Source organism: Sebastes fasciatus, chromosome 21 (genome assembly GCF_043250625.1).
Source record: "Sebastes fasciatus isolate fSebFas1 chromosome 21, fSebFas1.pri, whole genome shotgun sequence".
Classification (NCBI taxonomy): domain Eukaryota; kingdom Metazoa; phylum Chordata; class Actinopteri; order Perciformes; family Sebastidae; genus Sebastes; species Sebastes fasciatus.
In genome coordinates, this window is record NC_133815.1 from 9,817,449 (window position 1) to 9,833,887 (window position 16,439).

Genomic DNA, 16,439 nt, shown 5'->3' on the forward strand with positions numbered 1-16,439 from the left:
GATTTGGCGGCATCTAGCGGTGAGGTTGCAGAATGCAACCAACTTAAACTTCTACCATGTACAAGCATGTAGGAGAACTACGGTACGCGAAAACTTGAATACTCAAATGTCCCTATCTAGAGCCAGTGTTTGGTTAGTTTCTGTTTTTGCAATGGTAAAAACAGTTGCAGTGGCCTAATAAAACATACAGGCAGATCATGAGAATATGACAGCACTAGGATTGACTTCCTTACTCTGTTGAAATCTTACACCAAATCACATTCCTTCTTCTTTGTCCATGTTTAAGCCTATTATCTTTTGATATTTAGGGTTTATGTGCTTAGTAAATAGTCACTATGGCCCGTCTCTGTTTTCATTTCTGCCTAAATGTTCTGTTGCTACTGCTCTGCTGCAATATAAATCCTTAGTTCTGTGTATAAGGTTGTCAAATTGCTGGTAAGTCAAGTCATGTGTATATAGAGTATACAACTATGTATAAATGTGTTTTCAATATTCACTTTAAATCTTGGTAGTTACTGCTAACATCTGGCCCGGTACTGCAGATGTAAACAAGTCATTTCCGGCTCTGGCATCATTTCCAGCTCTGACATATGAAGAGAAATATGTATGTGCGGTGTCCATGTTGAGAGAACTCTTGAAAAAGGAAATAAATAAATAAATAAATAAATACAAACGCAAAAGATGAAAGGAAAAACTGCAGCCCCCCCCCCCACCACCTCCCAAAAAAAGCCTTTCCTTTGAGAAGTTAAGTGAGGGTTTCGCCGGTCTTTTGTAACCATCCCTGAGGCTGGAGGATGCAGCGCAGCAGGCGTTCCACTTTGTGACCTGAACCATGTGTCTTATTCGGAGTCTGAGAAGAACAGGTTTCATGGCCACAGAGCTTTGGAGGAATTGTATAAAACCAATAATTTAAAAATCAATACATGCACGCTGAAAGGAACAAATACATACATGCTAGAGACATTTTTGCCTCAAGAATTACATATTTTCAAATAGAGATAATACAGACTAAAAGGCTTTTACTCATTGGTTGTCTCTACTGTCAACAAACGGATTAATAAAATCCACAACTGCTCAGGTAGCTTCATGTCCATCCATTACAAGAGACTGTAAAACACTGCGAAAGGAATGTAAACATACAGATGCTGTTCACAGCTGTATCTACCTTTAGATCTGTTGGTGCCATTACTAGTTTCACTCGTTTTCTCTACCCGCTTAATCTTTTGAACCATCAGCAGGAGCTGGAGTCTATCCTTCGCTCATATAGGGGCCATAGACTCACACTGACATTGATTTAGAGTCTCCAAATCACCCGTCCAGCATCATGTCTTTGGAATATGAGAAGCAATAGCCAGGATTATAGAAATTATGAATCCAAATCCCCCTCCTATGTCACCTTACCCGCCAAAGAAATGTTTGACAACAGCAAAAAATATATATAAAACACATCTCCCTAAATAATGGTTTGAATACAGCTTGGAAGAATCCTCCACACCGCCAAAAATATAATTTTGAGGGAGGATTACTAATCATATTTAAATATACTGGGCTTCATGCAAGAACATTTTTGTATTCTTATCTTACTTTTTTAGGTACCGCGGGCACTTCTGAGTGTGCCACGTCAGTAACTTCAGATAACCGTGTAAATGACCTGCGTAAACATGATGAATGTCACCTGTGCCCCGATGATATCATATAAGGCTACGTGTCCCGCCCCATTCATCTGTCTCTGCCAATATATCAGCACGCTGCCTAAAAACACGCTTCCAAGGGACTGATGCGCATCCAAAAGAAGTCAGCCATGATGCGCCTGGTTAAACTTCCCGTTGACCTTATTACTATGAATGAAACCTTCAATTAGTGAATTCCATTAGTGAAAAACGTAGGTTTGGATAACAGCAGACTGATTGCACATGACTCCGATGACAGGTCTGGACCACTCATAACTGTGTTTGTACCTACAGTAAGAGAAAATTCAGGTTCAAGTTCTCCTAAATCACTCGTACAAGCCACTTAGGAAGGAATCTGTTGGTACGAGTGCTTTTTACATGAGGCCCATTGTCTCTAAAAACAATCATTCTTATCAGCCTTAAAAAGCCCACTATGTGTAATCTATGTCTGTTTAGTAAAATGTTAACTCCTCAGGTCATTAAAACCTCCAAATCTCCAAGAAACAATAGAGAGATGACATTAGTGTCTTAGTCGCAACCCTAAATCAGCATCCAAAAAATATATTACTCGAAATGGCAACATCCCCATATGCCTTACTATTTGCTATCTGCTGCTCTCAGAGGAAGCTTTCACAGATTCATTATAGCTGCAATGGGAGCCTGGCCCATCAAATATCTCTGTTATATTCCATAGTCCAGTGAAAGCAAAGTGGCAAATAAATCGGTCTTCCATTTCACTCAAAGCGGCGAGCCTGTGATGACTTTCACCGTGTTCTCAAGATCTCCATCATTTCAGTTAGTACGTGACATAGTCGCACCAGCGCAATGAGTCATCGACACAACCAGAGAGCTGTCACGCAAGGGTTATGACACCAGGAGAAAAAAAGTCTCATTACTCAACACTAAATTGCTCTGAGAATCATTCTGTGTGTGTATGTGTGTATGTGTGTATGTGTGTGCGCAAAAATAAGTCTGTGCCTATTTCTGGAGTGTTTTGTTGCTTTGAATGCAAATGTACAAAGGAAGAAAATGGACGGGGACATTTTTAATGGCTCCCTTTCAGAAAATCTGAAGGCAATATTTGGACAGAGCGAGATGGAGAAAGCCAAGGGGTCTTGGCGTTTTGGCCATCGATGCGTTGCGGTGTGATTCTAATCAAAGTGACGAGGGCGCTGGGGTCGCCGGGGATGAGCACAGCATGGCACTGGAGAATAATGTCAGCCAGAGTGACGGCAATCTACAGCTCCTCTTTGACACTCACCCGGATCAACCACTTATTGGTATAAATAATTCAATACCATATGAGGGCATCAACATTACCACTGTCGCAGCGTCGTGGGATGCCTTATGACATCCCACTTGACTGCTCTTGAAGAACACTGCTTATATTGTGCTTCCACTTAGGAAAAAGGTGCACTGAATTCAGAGCAGTTGCGTCGACTGGGAGGGCATTGTGACTTTGATCATACATTTAGGCTTGGCTATCAATCTCTGTTATCTGTCACTGTGCAATGCAGGCAAAGAATAGGATGGTTATACATAAAGCAAGAAAGGTGTTTTACTGAGGTTGAGATACATGTGTATTAAAAGGGTTGACATACAGTAGATATCCAAAGTGGAGTAACATGTTAAATCTTACTTTAACATACGTTTAGTAGCATGTGTGCAATATGAAAAGGGGTGCAGAGAGGTGTGAAAGTGCAGCATGAGCCAGGTTTGACCTTTTTAAACATGTTATCTCACATGTTTTCTGATACTGCAGAGAACTGCATGACTCCGCTGTACCAAATCAAAACCGAGAAACTGCAGAAACGAGAGATCCATCTGCTTTCTGCTTGAACAGTCTTAACACGTTATGCGACTTTGATTTTTTTTTGACGTGGTGGTTTTTTTTCTCCCTTTAACTCATTTGTATGTGTTTACCTAAGGCAAATCCCTGTGATGTGTCTATTACACATTCACTGCGAGCAAGTGCCAAACATTCCTCAGAATAGTTTTTTTTGCTTGTGATGTAAAGTAATAAAGTGTGAGTAGAATTGCACAAGAGCTATATATGTGTATAAAACCAGTGTTAAAATCTATGTTGCCACCAGAAGTAATGAGAGTTACTAGGTTTGCGCGGTATGACGGTATGACGGTATACCGTGCGATGGTAGAAATGTGTCAATACCGATTTGGCAATACCGTTTCCACCACGGTAGCAAATCCCGGGTGATTTCGCTGCCTCACAAGGTAACGTGATTTGGGCAGACACGGAGGAGGAGAGTGAAGTTGTAAATACAGAGCAGGAAGAGGCAACTTTGGGTACATGATTACCAGACATATGCACACTTTAGTTTATTTTGACAGTGTTTTGTCAGCTTTTTGAAATGAAAGATGAGCAAATGCTGCAAATAGGTCAAGTAGTTTTTTTCTTTTGGTATACCCTTCAGACTTGTATTTATTTGCACTTGTTAACCTTAAAACCTCCAACACTGAAATTATTGTTCTCAGGAACCTTCCATTTTGAAAGGATTTTAGTTTTACCTTTTTGAGCCTCGTGTTTTTAACTCAAGTGTTGTCTCATGTGAAGCAGTTGTTTTTGTTTGTATGGAAGTTCCAAATGAAAGAAGAAAATAATCAAATGTGATGAAGCACGGCATGGTTATTTCAGACCATTTCTTAATTGAATTTACAGAAGAATTACCGTATCGTGATATATACCATTACCGTGATATAAAATTACTAGGGCTGTCAAAGTTAACGCAATAATAACACGTTAACGCAAATTTGTTTTAATGCCACTAATTTCTTTAATGCATTAACGCAACTTGTGATTTTTAGGTTTAAGGTTAGAGTGAAGATACTGACATCATATGAAACTAGAAAACCTAAGGAATCCATTGGTATCAACCATGTCATAATATATTGTTGCGAAGGCTAAATAACACTCCAAACTTATGCTAAGTTTTGGCGAGGAAAAACTGGCATGGCCATTTTCAAAGGGGTCCCTTGACCTCTGACCTCAAGATATGTGAATGAAAATGGGTTCTATGGGTACCCACGAGCCTCCCCTTTACAGACATGCCCACTTTATGATAATCACATGCAGTTTGGGGCAAGTCATAGTCAAGTCAGCACACTGACACACTGACAGCTGTTGTTGCCTGTTAGGCTTCAGTTTGCCATGTTATGATTTGAGCATATTTTTTATGCTAAATGCAGTACCTGTGAGGGTTTCTGGACAATATTTGTCATTGTTTTGTGTTATTAATTGATTTCCAATAATAAATATATACATATATACATTTGCATAAAGCAGCATATTTGCCCACTCCCATGTTGATAAGAGGATTTACTTGAAAATTCTCCCTTTAAGGTACATTTTGATCAGATTAAAAATGTGTGATTAATTTGCGATAAATCACAATTAACTATGGAGCATCATGCGATTAATCGCAAATAAATATTTTAATCGATTGACAGCCCTAAAAATTACATATACCGTGACAGAAGATTTTGTCCATATCGCCCATCCCCTAAGAGTAACTGTAGGAGTTCCTTTCTAAGGCCAACTACCTGGGTCAGTGGCTGACATAATGGCACCAAACAGGAGACAATCAGTGAGGAAGAAGTCTCCATCTGCTGCTTGGCCCAACAGCACCATCAGTCTGGTGAAGCCGTAGACGCAGGCCCTGGGATAGAGGACAAACAGACAGAAGGACACACAGTGAGGTCATCAGGGAGCAGCCAGACAGAGTAGGCCTATCAGTCATCCCTCTAACCGCAGCAGGGCTTCCCCCAGAGTAGTCTGGGTAATGGGGCCAGATGCTACCAGCAGGTGAGTTGACCCGTTTCCAGGCATTGGCTGCTTAGAGCAGGTGGACACACAAAGCTGCGACTACGCTGGGTAGCATTACATTTAACCACATTTACTGGTATATGTGTGTGTGGATCTGCATTGCCCTCCCTTCCAATCCCACCTGCATAATACACACACAAATACTCTTGTTAGACACCTCATCTCAGCACCTATCCATCTTCACCGCGGCATCCTTTTATGGCAGTATTATAAATACCCAGACATAATAAAAGGGCACCAGAATTATGAGTATGCGTGTTTGTGTGAGCTCAGATTCACCCGAAAGACTAAAAACCATGAGGAGAGTTTGTGAAGGGCATTGTGACAGAAATAAAACAGAAACAGTATTTTTTATCCGCTCTGGGGCCTGGCAATAAAACAAATCTAAAATCTAACTGTCCCAGAATGCACCATTGTATGCCCTCGCTTATGAAAAATACCAGACTATGAGCGAAAACTTGCTGCAAAAACACCGCAGTCCAGCTCTTGACTGGTAAATGATGTGCGTTAAGAACTAATCCTGTTACTGTGAAGCATCCCATAATAATCAGTGTGCCAGCATGTCCTCTGGGGGAACCTTGCTGTCCGTCGGCATAACTCGGTTACCATGGTGACGACACACGACCTGCCCCCAAGGCCCGGGATTTAAAGTAATGCCCTCAGGTCGAGCAGCTAAGCTGTCTTATTCATGTATCTTTAAGGGAGATTTTGAAGTTGGGGTAAGGACGTGCACTGTGTGTGTGTGTGTGTGTGTGTGAGAGAGAGGGATACAGAGGCAGTAAGAGAGAGTGAGACAGGCTCACACAGACAGAGAAAGAGAGGAAGTGGATGTACTTTGTCAGTTGAGTCATTAAGGTTCACTCACTCCCATGAGACTCTGTTTTCCCCATAGGATACTGCCGACTCACTAACAAGAGACAGGATTGGTCGGGTCTGGTGCCTTAACATCAGAGAATGGGCACGTGACCCAACATGTCAGACCGTGCCCTGCTTCCCAGGGGAACGGGGGAGTGTTTGACAAAAGGCGTTCCTGGAGGGAAAGACTAACGTATGGGAGAAAGAAGTAACGGAAGTGAAGAAAGACAACATCTTTAAACTGGGTTTAAGGAGGTCGGAGAGGCCCATAGGCTATAATGTCTAGAAGGCATGACCTTTCCTATGCATCTAAAACATTGTGAACAATAACATGATTATATGACAGTGGAAATAATGTCATGAATAAACAACAAGCACACTTGTGACAAATATGACTTGATAAAATATTGACATTACATGTTAGGAAAAGAAAGGAATTGAAAACATACAGAAGCCACTTTATTAGGTTCTCCTAATCTAATCTATCTAATGCAATCCAATACAATAGCTGTCCTGCCATAACATCCATTTTTGCTTATGCTTATACAAAATATTTCTTTCTTTAGCCAGCTAGTCTTTTCTTACAATTATATTTTTTTAATGACAGTATTGTATTTCTATTTGACAGTGATATATTGCCATAACAAAAGTAATTTTGTGTTAAATTATAGAAAATGCAGCTAAATTTATCAATAAAAAAATACTTTATTTACTACTTACTTTTTAAATTGACTTTCATAAAAAGTGTCATTTAAAAACACTTCAAATTAATTTCATTTCTACCATTTCTTTTGTTAAATCACGTTATATTTCAATAAATAGTTTATTAATTTTATTTTATTATGATTTTCCTGTTATTTTGAAATACAGGGAAAAAACTTTAAAATCTCTTAGGAAAAATATACATTATATTGAGCGGTGTTTATCATTTTTTTTTACCTCCCCATACATGAAGGGAGGCCAGAATATTATAAACACCTCTCAATATAATGCAGTCCAGTATAAGACCATCACTAACTATGACCTCCATGGTAAAACATATAATTTAATTGACACTTCTATGAAAGTGTCAACAAAAATACTGAACATTATAAGCAACACAGAGTAAAAGTTGACTTTACGGCATATTGGATTTCATCAGATGGTACAGGTGTACCTAATAAAGTGGCCACTAAGTGTATATTCTGTGGGTGAAAAAACCCCACAAACCTTGTATCTCCAAAATGTCAGAAAGAAAAAAATATATAATAACAATATAATCCTCTGAAAGGTTTTCATAAAATCAAGGAGGGTTTTTCTGATCACAGAAGATCCTGGAGTTATAACAGGAACGACAACAACAACTGGAGTTATGAGGTTTTTATCTCTGTCTTTGTGTGCAGCAAATTAGTGCATCAGAAACAACTGCTTTGCAAAGATCTTGATTTCCGCCAAAGTCTAAGAGCGCCATCTAGTGTTGTGAGAATAGCAACCCAGTTCCTGTTCCAGTTACTACATGCTAATACTCTGCAGGTTTTGATTATGGGATCATTTTAAGTGTGCTGTTGATGCTCAAAGCAGATATTTTGACTTATCATAACAGAAAAAGCACCGTTGTGATTAATAACTCTAAAGTTTAACCCTTTTAGATCACATCCCTGGTCATATTTTGCACCAATTTAACAACATATATTAAAAAAAATAAATCGATTTCTTTGTTTTGATATATCAAAATCCAATCATCTTTTCTTCCTGTAAAACAAAATACGTGCTTAAGTAACCTAGCACCAACCAATTTCAACCAATAATATGACAATATGACATCCATCCATCAATGAATCTGTGCTACATTCTACGCCCGCCCTCTTTTTAGCAGTCCAATCAAATGCGACTTAAATCCCTCTCGTCACTGTACACCACTCACATATTCAGTTTCACTTGGGAATACTCTCCGTACCGAAGCTAAAGATGCTTTAACTCCCGTTCCCCTGGGACTTTATTTTTTTGGCTCTTTTTCATGTCATTCAGTTCCAGGGCCTTGCTATTGTGCATGTTGGCTCACTGTCATAGCTCACTGGGAAACTTGAAACAGAGCAGTAATTAATGTTATTAGTTGCTATGACTGCTATGACAAAGGCCCATTGTACCACAATGCACTCACAGCTACTCACAGCTGCAAAGAGTTTGAGTTCATTGCAGATGTGATGACACAGCTCCCAAAAGATCTTCCTTAAATCTTTGTGAAAAACAGTAAATTACATTGTTTTTATGTATTGTATGCCAAATGCAGAAACATTATACCATGACAATTAGTATTTAGTATATGCTGTATACTAATATTATGCAGTTATGAACTGGGACATAGCATATGGATTTTAAAATGGCACAATACAGAGGTAACTTTAAAAAAAATAATCTTTAATTAACTGAAAATGAGCAACAGAAATAATTAAAATTAGCACAATTATAATTCATGATCAAAACATTAACACATATGTACTGTACATGACAATACAGTAAATACAAGACTGTTGCATATGATTACATTTCTAGACTTTTAGTTTCTACATCTAATATTTCTTAATGTCATGTTATATCCCTGACTAAGTCTTTTGTATTTTATAAGTAAATTAGAATGTTATGAATGAACCAAACCAAAAAAACGTTTATGCTATAATCAGTTAATTGTTTTAGATTATGCACTGTGAACTACGTGAAAAGCCACTGCTTTCAGGACATTATCCGATATCCAGTACCTCTGCTGACTTTAGACTCGACTTGACAAAATAAAAAAAGACTTTTGACTTATACTTGAAACCCTCCCCCAAAGATTAAAAAGTGTTATTTAAAAAGTGATTGCACGAAGACGATCAACTGCTCGATACCGGAGTTAACTCCAACAGTGTTGACGATGTTGGGTTTATTTACTTTTTGAGAGATCCTTTTTTTCCCTATTGATTTGTTTGGGAAGAGGATTTACTCGTTGGGTGAAAAAACTGAGCAAACTGAATTTCTATCTTTTGTTGTTTATTACTGAATCCCAGAAGAGTTGTGTTTATTTGTTGAACTCTGGACTCTTAATTTTTGGTGAATATTATTGGGACTTATCTTACACTTGATCAGTGTTGCAGTGGAGGGTATATATATATATATATATATATATATATACACGCAGGTATACGGGGTTTACCCACCTCTTTTTCTGGTAACCTACCCATCTACCTAGTAGTACACCCACCTCATTATCGACCACTACACCACTGCAATCCCCAAATCCACTTTGTTTAAACCAATCCGACAGCATCCAATCAAGTTGCAGGAGAAAAACCATGAAGAACTAACGTTATGTTACTGAGCGTCATTTGGCGCTGGTTACTCTGTTATTAAAATGGCTTTACATTAAATAAGAATGCATTATGACTTGTTAAGAACTCGTGGGTTATTGTATTCTTGATGTGTTCATTTGTGTGAATGAACAAAAAAACAAATGCTTACCCTATAGTCATACAGCTGATTAAGGTTCCCAGAAACGCAAAGGTCACAATAGATCCAAGATTCTCAATGAATCGTTTCTAGAACAGAAATTAAAAATGAACACCAATTAGTAACATCAAACAAACAGGCCAACAAGATGCAACACAATTACTTAAACTCCAGCAGCACATACTATAAGGCAGGAGCATCCATACAACAGGAGCAGTCCTTTGATGATGTCTTTTTCCCCTACACTCTGAGGCATGTCAGGACAGCAGTCTCACCTGATTAAGGGTGTAAGCTCCATGGAAGATGATGGGTGGCAGGAACAGATTGAACAGGACCTCGGGATCAAAGGTCTCCTGTAAAAGACAGAGCTGTTGTGTTGGTGACTGACAGGCCTCCGTGGGGAGCAAGAGGACTCCGTTTACCGAATGTGACTGACTGACTGACTGACAGATTTTACACACACACACACACAGCGTTCACTTCAGCAGCTCTGTTTTGGCAGACAGGCAGCAGGTTATTTTTTCTTTTTGAATACCAATGTCACAACAGTCTCCAGGTACCACGACAATCTTATCTGTCCTCTCTTTCTAAAAATAAAAAAACTATGGCATATTGCTAATAGGAAGAAAATGTGACATTCCAGGTTTATATTTTTTTTATTGTTCCCACCTATGAACAGTGCAGTTGGAAGCATTAAAATGGTACCACTGCACAGAGTTAGCTACCAAAAAGTACGCTCCAAATACAAAAACCATCACTTTAATCATCACAAATATTAACCATGTTACTGAGTGTTTAAATGCTATGTTACAAAATGCTAGAAAATTCTTTTCATAATACTATGCATTACCTCTTTCGATCATGATTATTATTATTTTAATGTATTTCAATTTATTTTCCACTCAATTACTTACATTATTATTATTATTATCATTATAATCATTATTATTATTATTATTATTATCATCATCGTCATCATTATTATTAGCTGTAGCAGTAGTATTATTGTATTCTATTATTGTTAGGAAAAGAAAAGAAAATGAATAAATAGAATAAAATAAAAGCAAGGGAAAACAGCCAATTATTATTATTATTTTATTTGTATTAATTGTTTTATTATTATAATTATTTTTATAATAATTATTATTAATATATTTTGGCTGTTTCCCCTTGCTTTTATTTTATTTTATTTATACATTTTCTCTTCCTTTTCTTCTTTTTATCTATCCATTTATTTATTGTTTTCTTTCCCCTCACATAAAAATATTGCTTTTGGATTTAAGATTAAGTTATGACCTGTCCTCTGGCTTATTCATTGATATTGTACAATGAAATGATTATGTATCTTGGAAACAGTGAGTCAGTAAATAAAAAGTAAAAAACAAAAACAAAAAAACAAATGCTTCTCAACAGCAGCAGACTTTGAACCTTCACTAGATGGTGCATTATTACATCACCTTAGAGCCCGATAATATAATTACTGTGTAGTGCATTAGCATTCAGTCTAAGTGCCCTGACTCAGACTTTTCTTCAGCTGATTAAAGCAAAGCATAATACAAAGTGAGAAGTCTAACTGGTTGTGTAAGCGTTCACCATAGAGGCTCCCAGCGTTCATTAGAATGGGAATAAGCGAGCACCATTAGCGTAGCCGCAGCACATGTTGAGACAATAGCTGGATTAACATCAAACAAAATCCAAGCTGCACCAGATCACACCAACCTGCATTACCTGCACACCAAGGCATTTTTTTTTTTAACATACCGTGCACGTTCTCTGTCTGTTTCTCATCCCGGCCAACGTGATGCAATACAAGCCGCTCTGAAAGGTAGCCTTTCATGTGTTTCATCCTTGAATCTATTTTATGTCTATTGTGGGTACATTCTGAGGATCAAACGGCAGTGATATTCAATTCAGATCAAAATAGTGCTACCTTTTCACTGATTCCTACATCCCACAAGGTCTCATCATTACATGGCTCAAAATTTAATTCCAGTTCAATTAAATTTCAGGGATGTGGTGATGATGCTTGCTGAAATAGGGCCACTGGAGATTTTTGCTTTTTTAAAAAACAGACAAGCTGTGTAGCCTGAGTAGCATGAATATTTGGACAAATTAAAATAGGCCTGCCTCTGTAAATGTCCTTGTTAACATTTACACATGTGTATATGTGGATACGTGGAGGATTGCGTTCTTTTAATTATCATTTCAGACGCTGGAAAGCCCCCTATAGAGTTTGGAGAGTCACAATGCTTTCTCAGTAATTCACACTTGAAATGGTTGCCAGAGCTACAAATTGCTCCAATCTTTCTGCCACCATCACTCAACTCAATATAAATGACTTTTTTTTGCGGGCTGCAATTACCCACACAGCACAATATACATGTCTTTTTTCCATCTGTGCAGGCTGTGCATGACAAATACAAAATGCAGACTAATACAGACACTGTAATCAATAAATTATGCATAGTGGTTTTATTCCAAGGGCCACCTGCACCTCACAGTCGAGGATGGAGGTGTGTTGTATACACTAATTGCCTCTTCAGCTGAGCAGCACTAAATTTAATCAGACCACAAACTTTAATGCTTTACTCCCCAGTGGCACATAATGGACTCAGTAATGCAATGAAATTCTTATCTCTCCCTGCTAGGTCCCCATATGTATCAGGCTTAATGGCGTGAAGGCTACACAGAATGGTCCGACCGACGTAATGGCCTTTGTGGTAGCCTCTGCTGGTTTGCTAATGAGACCCCGGCATTCAAAGGGCCTCAAAGAGTCCGAGCCATTAGTGAAGAGTAACACTTTTGCCTGGATGATTTGCAAGGTTCACGGGTCACTTACTCCCTTTCTCTCGGGGTTGAAAAATCGCTCTGAGATTAAGAAATACGTTCTCAAATATGCTCGTTTCACATCCTTTCATGCTTGTTTCGCCATCGTGTGGCTCCCTGGCTCATTGGTTGGTTTCTTTGATACGACAAATCTCCCTTATAGCGCCGCTAAAATATGAAAGCGAGCCAGAAAACAGTAATAATACTAATAGCAACCAGAGGCCCATGCATGTCAAGGCTTAGGCTCTGCTACTTAGCAGTGATATTACAGTCTCTGACTAATTCCTTTTAAACAAATTACTGCTATGAGTAGTTTGCAGCACTCTGGCTTAAAGGGATGTTTTGAAGTAGGGTTGTATGAGGTACTTATCCATAGTCAGTGTATTACCTACAGTAGATGACGGTCGGCGCGCCCCCCAGTTTGGAGAAGCAGACAGGAGCTACCGCACGGAACCAAAGCAATGTGCTGCTGTGGACGAGGTCGGCAGCAAAACGTATTTTAACCACCCAAAAGAAAGGCCCACCTAAAAAAATAAATATCAGTTTAGTGTACGCTATATTTAAAATAGTAATATATAGTATATCACTGCTTTACCTTACTGTGAGACAGCCCTTTCTGACGGGGAACTGAAGTCGTTGTATCCATTTATGCTCTCACCAAAGCCACCAGACTCCATTGGAAAAAGCTGTAATTTTACCTTGCAGAACACGGGAGTTGCTGTTCTACTGCTGCCTCGATTGGTTAGTTTGTTTGTTTGTGTTATTGTGCGACTTTGGCGAATCCAAACTAACCAAAGTGCCTCATATAACCCCACTTCAAAACACCCGAACTATCCCTTTAAGGTCTAGTTGTAACATTATTCCTGTTGCATCTCAGTGGCAAAAAATAACACAATACACTGTACTTTAATAAAGTGTTTACCAATCCTTGTATGTAGAACTCAAGAGACCTTCAACATTAAAAAACACAAAGCTCCCTTCTGATTTAAAGTCATAAGTATCTAAAACATTTTGTTGAGAACACATTTTTGACTGGATGTTTATTATTTTAGAAGTATTTTGGAAAACGTAACGTTATCAGTGCAGTTTTCACAACATTAATATATCAATATACTGTTTATGATATAATATAATATCATTTTATATGTATGCTATATACAATATAAGTTTAACATAAATTAGCAAAGAGGTTTGATTTTATGTTTCCAACATAAATCTCAAACCTCTGTTTGAGTCAGCAGGGTTCATAAACATAATGGCTCAGCATCAAATCATAAGCAGCAGTGCCTCTCTACTACATTATGAAAACATTATTGATATACATTATGTGCAGCATTTTGTGATTTGGAACATTTGCTCACAGTATCATAGCTCCCTCCACTTTATAATAGGTGGTAGATATTCACATCCATTATTGAGTTCAGTGTCACAGGTTGAGACGGCCACCTCTATCTAAGCGGAAAAAGCTGCTGTGTCTGTTGAGGTTACCCAACTATTTCACATCTTTCCTGCCGTGCAGAGCAATCCGCCACCAATATCACTTGCAAGAGTATCTCATTATGGGGACTGTGCATGTAAACACACAACATGTCATGAGAGGAACCCAAATTTGGGTTTTCTCATTGTATTCACAGTTTATGTTTGCAGTTGTTGGCAGGAACATACCTGTTAGAACTGTTAGTATAAAGCCTTTTTTTGTTTGTTTGTGTTGCTTTATCTACTCTACTAAAGTGTTTCCGACTGAAGGAGTACAAAAGGCCCAGGACCCCCTGCCCACTAGCAGTATCCAACAGGGCAGATATGTGTACATCTTTCAAAAGGATTAACCGAGGCAAAGCACCTGGACATGATGGCATCCCTGGCCGAGCTCTCAAGGTGTGTACAGAGTTCAGACCAACTGGCAGATGTCGTCACTGACATTTTTTCAGCCTCTCACTGCTCCAGTCTGTAGTTCCCACATGTTTCAAAAAGACAATCATTGACCCTCTCACAAAAAAAGACCAAAGTCCTCTGCCTGGACGACTACGGCCCAGTAGCACCAACCTCCACCATCATGAAGTGCCTCAAGCACTTAGTCAAAACCTTCATCACCTGCTCCCTCCCTGACTCACTGGACCCACTTCAATTTGCGTACAGGTCAAATCTACGGACGACGGCATCTCCCTAGCCCTCCACACTGTCCTCTCCCACCTGGACAAGAGGAACACGTATGTGAGAATGCTGTTCATATAGTTCAGCATCGTCAGTTCAACACCATTGTGCCCTTCTTGTTATCAAGCTCAGAGACCTGGAACTCAACACCGTCCTCTGTGATTGGATCCTGAGCTTCCTGAGGGCAGACCCCAGGCTGTGCGGATAGGCACCACCACATTTACCTCCACCGTGTCTCTCTACACCGGAGCCCCTCAGGGCTGCATGCTCAGCCCTCTGCTGCACTTCCTGTTCATGCACGGCTGCGTGGCCACACACGGCTCCAACACCATCATTAACTTTGCTGACGACACGACCGCTGATTACTAGGTAAGCAAAACCAAACGAACTGTTCAATGACGTACAAACCCAAATGTGTGCTTGGTGAGCCGTTGCACCACTATTAAATGCAGGCCTGCTAATTATTTGATGAGGTGCCACAGACATAGAAGAGGCAATTATCTGAACATAGGCCTACTTGACCATTAAAGGGACTCTATATAAGAATCAGAAAGTGATTGTGAACAGCGACACCTGTGGCCGTTAAGTCAACGAAAGTCAGCGTCCTGTTGCTCGTGCTCGCTCTACATAGACATGAACGAGCATCGCTCAAAACAGTGAGGTGACACAAGTCAGCAAAAACCACAATATCGCTCTATATTTCACCTGCTTGGCAGTAATATTAGCTGACCAGTGAATCAATGAATCAATGCTGATACTGTGCTTTCCTGCTTCAGCCTCCCGACCGCGGTCAGAGGGAACAGGGGAGCCACCGCACCCGGTTGGAGATGATAACGTTACTCGCTCCGGTGCACAGTCTATTCACTCAGCAGCAGGGAACGACACGGGAAACCTCTGTTGGTCTGGAGGAGCTGGGGCATTTTTTTTTTTACAAACTTCCACTGTACATTCACTAGATATTCTCAGAGCTAGACTAACTCTTCTGCAGTGTGGAGTGTGCGCGCATGCAGACAGGTGGCGTGAGAGAGCGAGTGAGAACGAGCGCGGTGTGTGAGTGAAGGCTAACAGGCAGGCAGAGGAGCAGAGATTCAAGCCCTAGAGACCAAAGCTACGGTCTCCCCTGTCTTCTGACCGCAGTCGGGAGGCCGAAGCAGGAAGAGCCAACACTGTTTTGCAAGACGGGCTTCACTAGATAGACCTTTGCGGTTTTGGTTCTTCCGTGTAGTTTGTGTTGGAACAGCGTAGCCACACGCGAGCGCGCATGGGACACCGACCCGCAATGATTTAAATGTGTAAGAAGTTACAAACAGTACCTTTAAGCAGCCTGCCTTATTTCATGTATAAAATCAGTGTTATGGCCTGATATAATATAGAAATATAATGTATTACTATCAATCAATGTATCTATTTATATATTTTAAAGTTGAAACACATTGGAAATGGTTATGTGTTTCTTCTCCCTAATGTGCAAAACAACTCAAACTGAAACCGTGACCCAAAAAAACACAAGACAAACCTAACCGCGGGCTTGTTGAACCGTTGCATCACTACTGATCACAGACAGCAATGAGACAGCCTTCAAAGAGGAAGTCAGAGCCATGACATCTTGGTGCCAAGACAACAACCTCCATCTC

At 39.6% G+C, this 16,439-nt stretch overlaps 1 protein-coding gene across 5 annotated transcripts in view; it reads right to left on the minus strand.

Annotated features, from left to right (window-relative positions):
* LOC141759268 (sodium/hydrogen exchanger 9-like) overlaps positions 1 to 16,439 on the minus strand; it is a 76,672-nt gene that overhangs the window by 56,884 nt on the left and 3,349 nt on the right. For 4 of the 5 annotated variants that reach the window (XR_012592082.1, XM_074621171.1, XM_074621167.1 and 1 more), the window contains exons 3-5: positions 10,104 to 10,196; positions 9,841 to 9,917; positions 5,229 to 5,344 (exon numbers count right to left, since the gene is read on the minus strand). Coding sequence is in view for 4 of the 5 variants with exons in the window: in XM_074621171.1 (XP_074477272.1) it covers positions 5,229 to 5,344; positions 9,841 to 9,917; positions 10,104 to 10,196 (286 nt within the window). In the remaining variant the exon portion in view is untranslated. The remainder of the gene's footprint in view (positions 1 to 5,228; positions 5,345 to 9,840; positions 9,918 to 10,103; positions 10,197 to 16,439) is intronic. The other variant, XM_074621169.1, reaches the window with a different exon arrangement.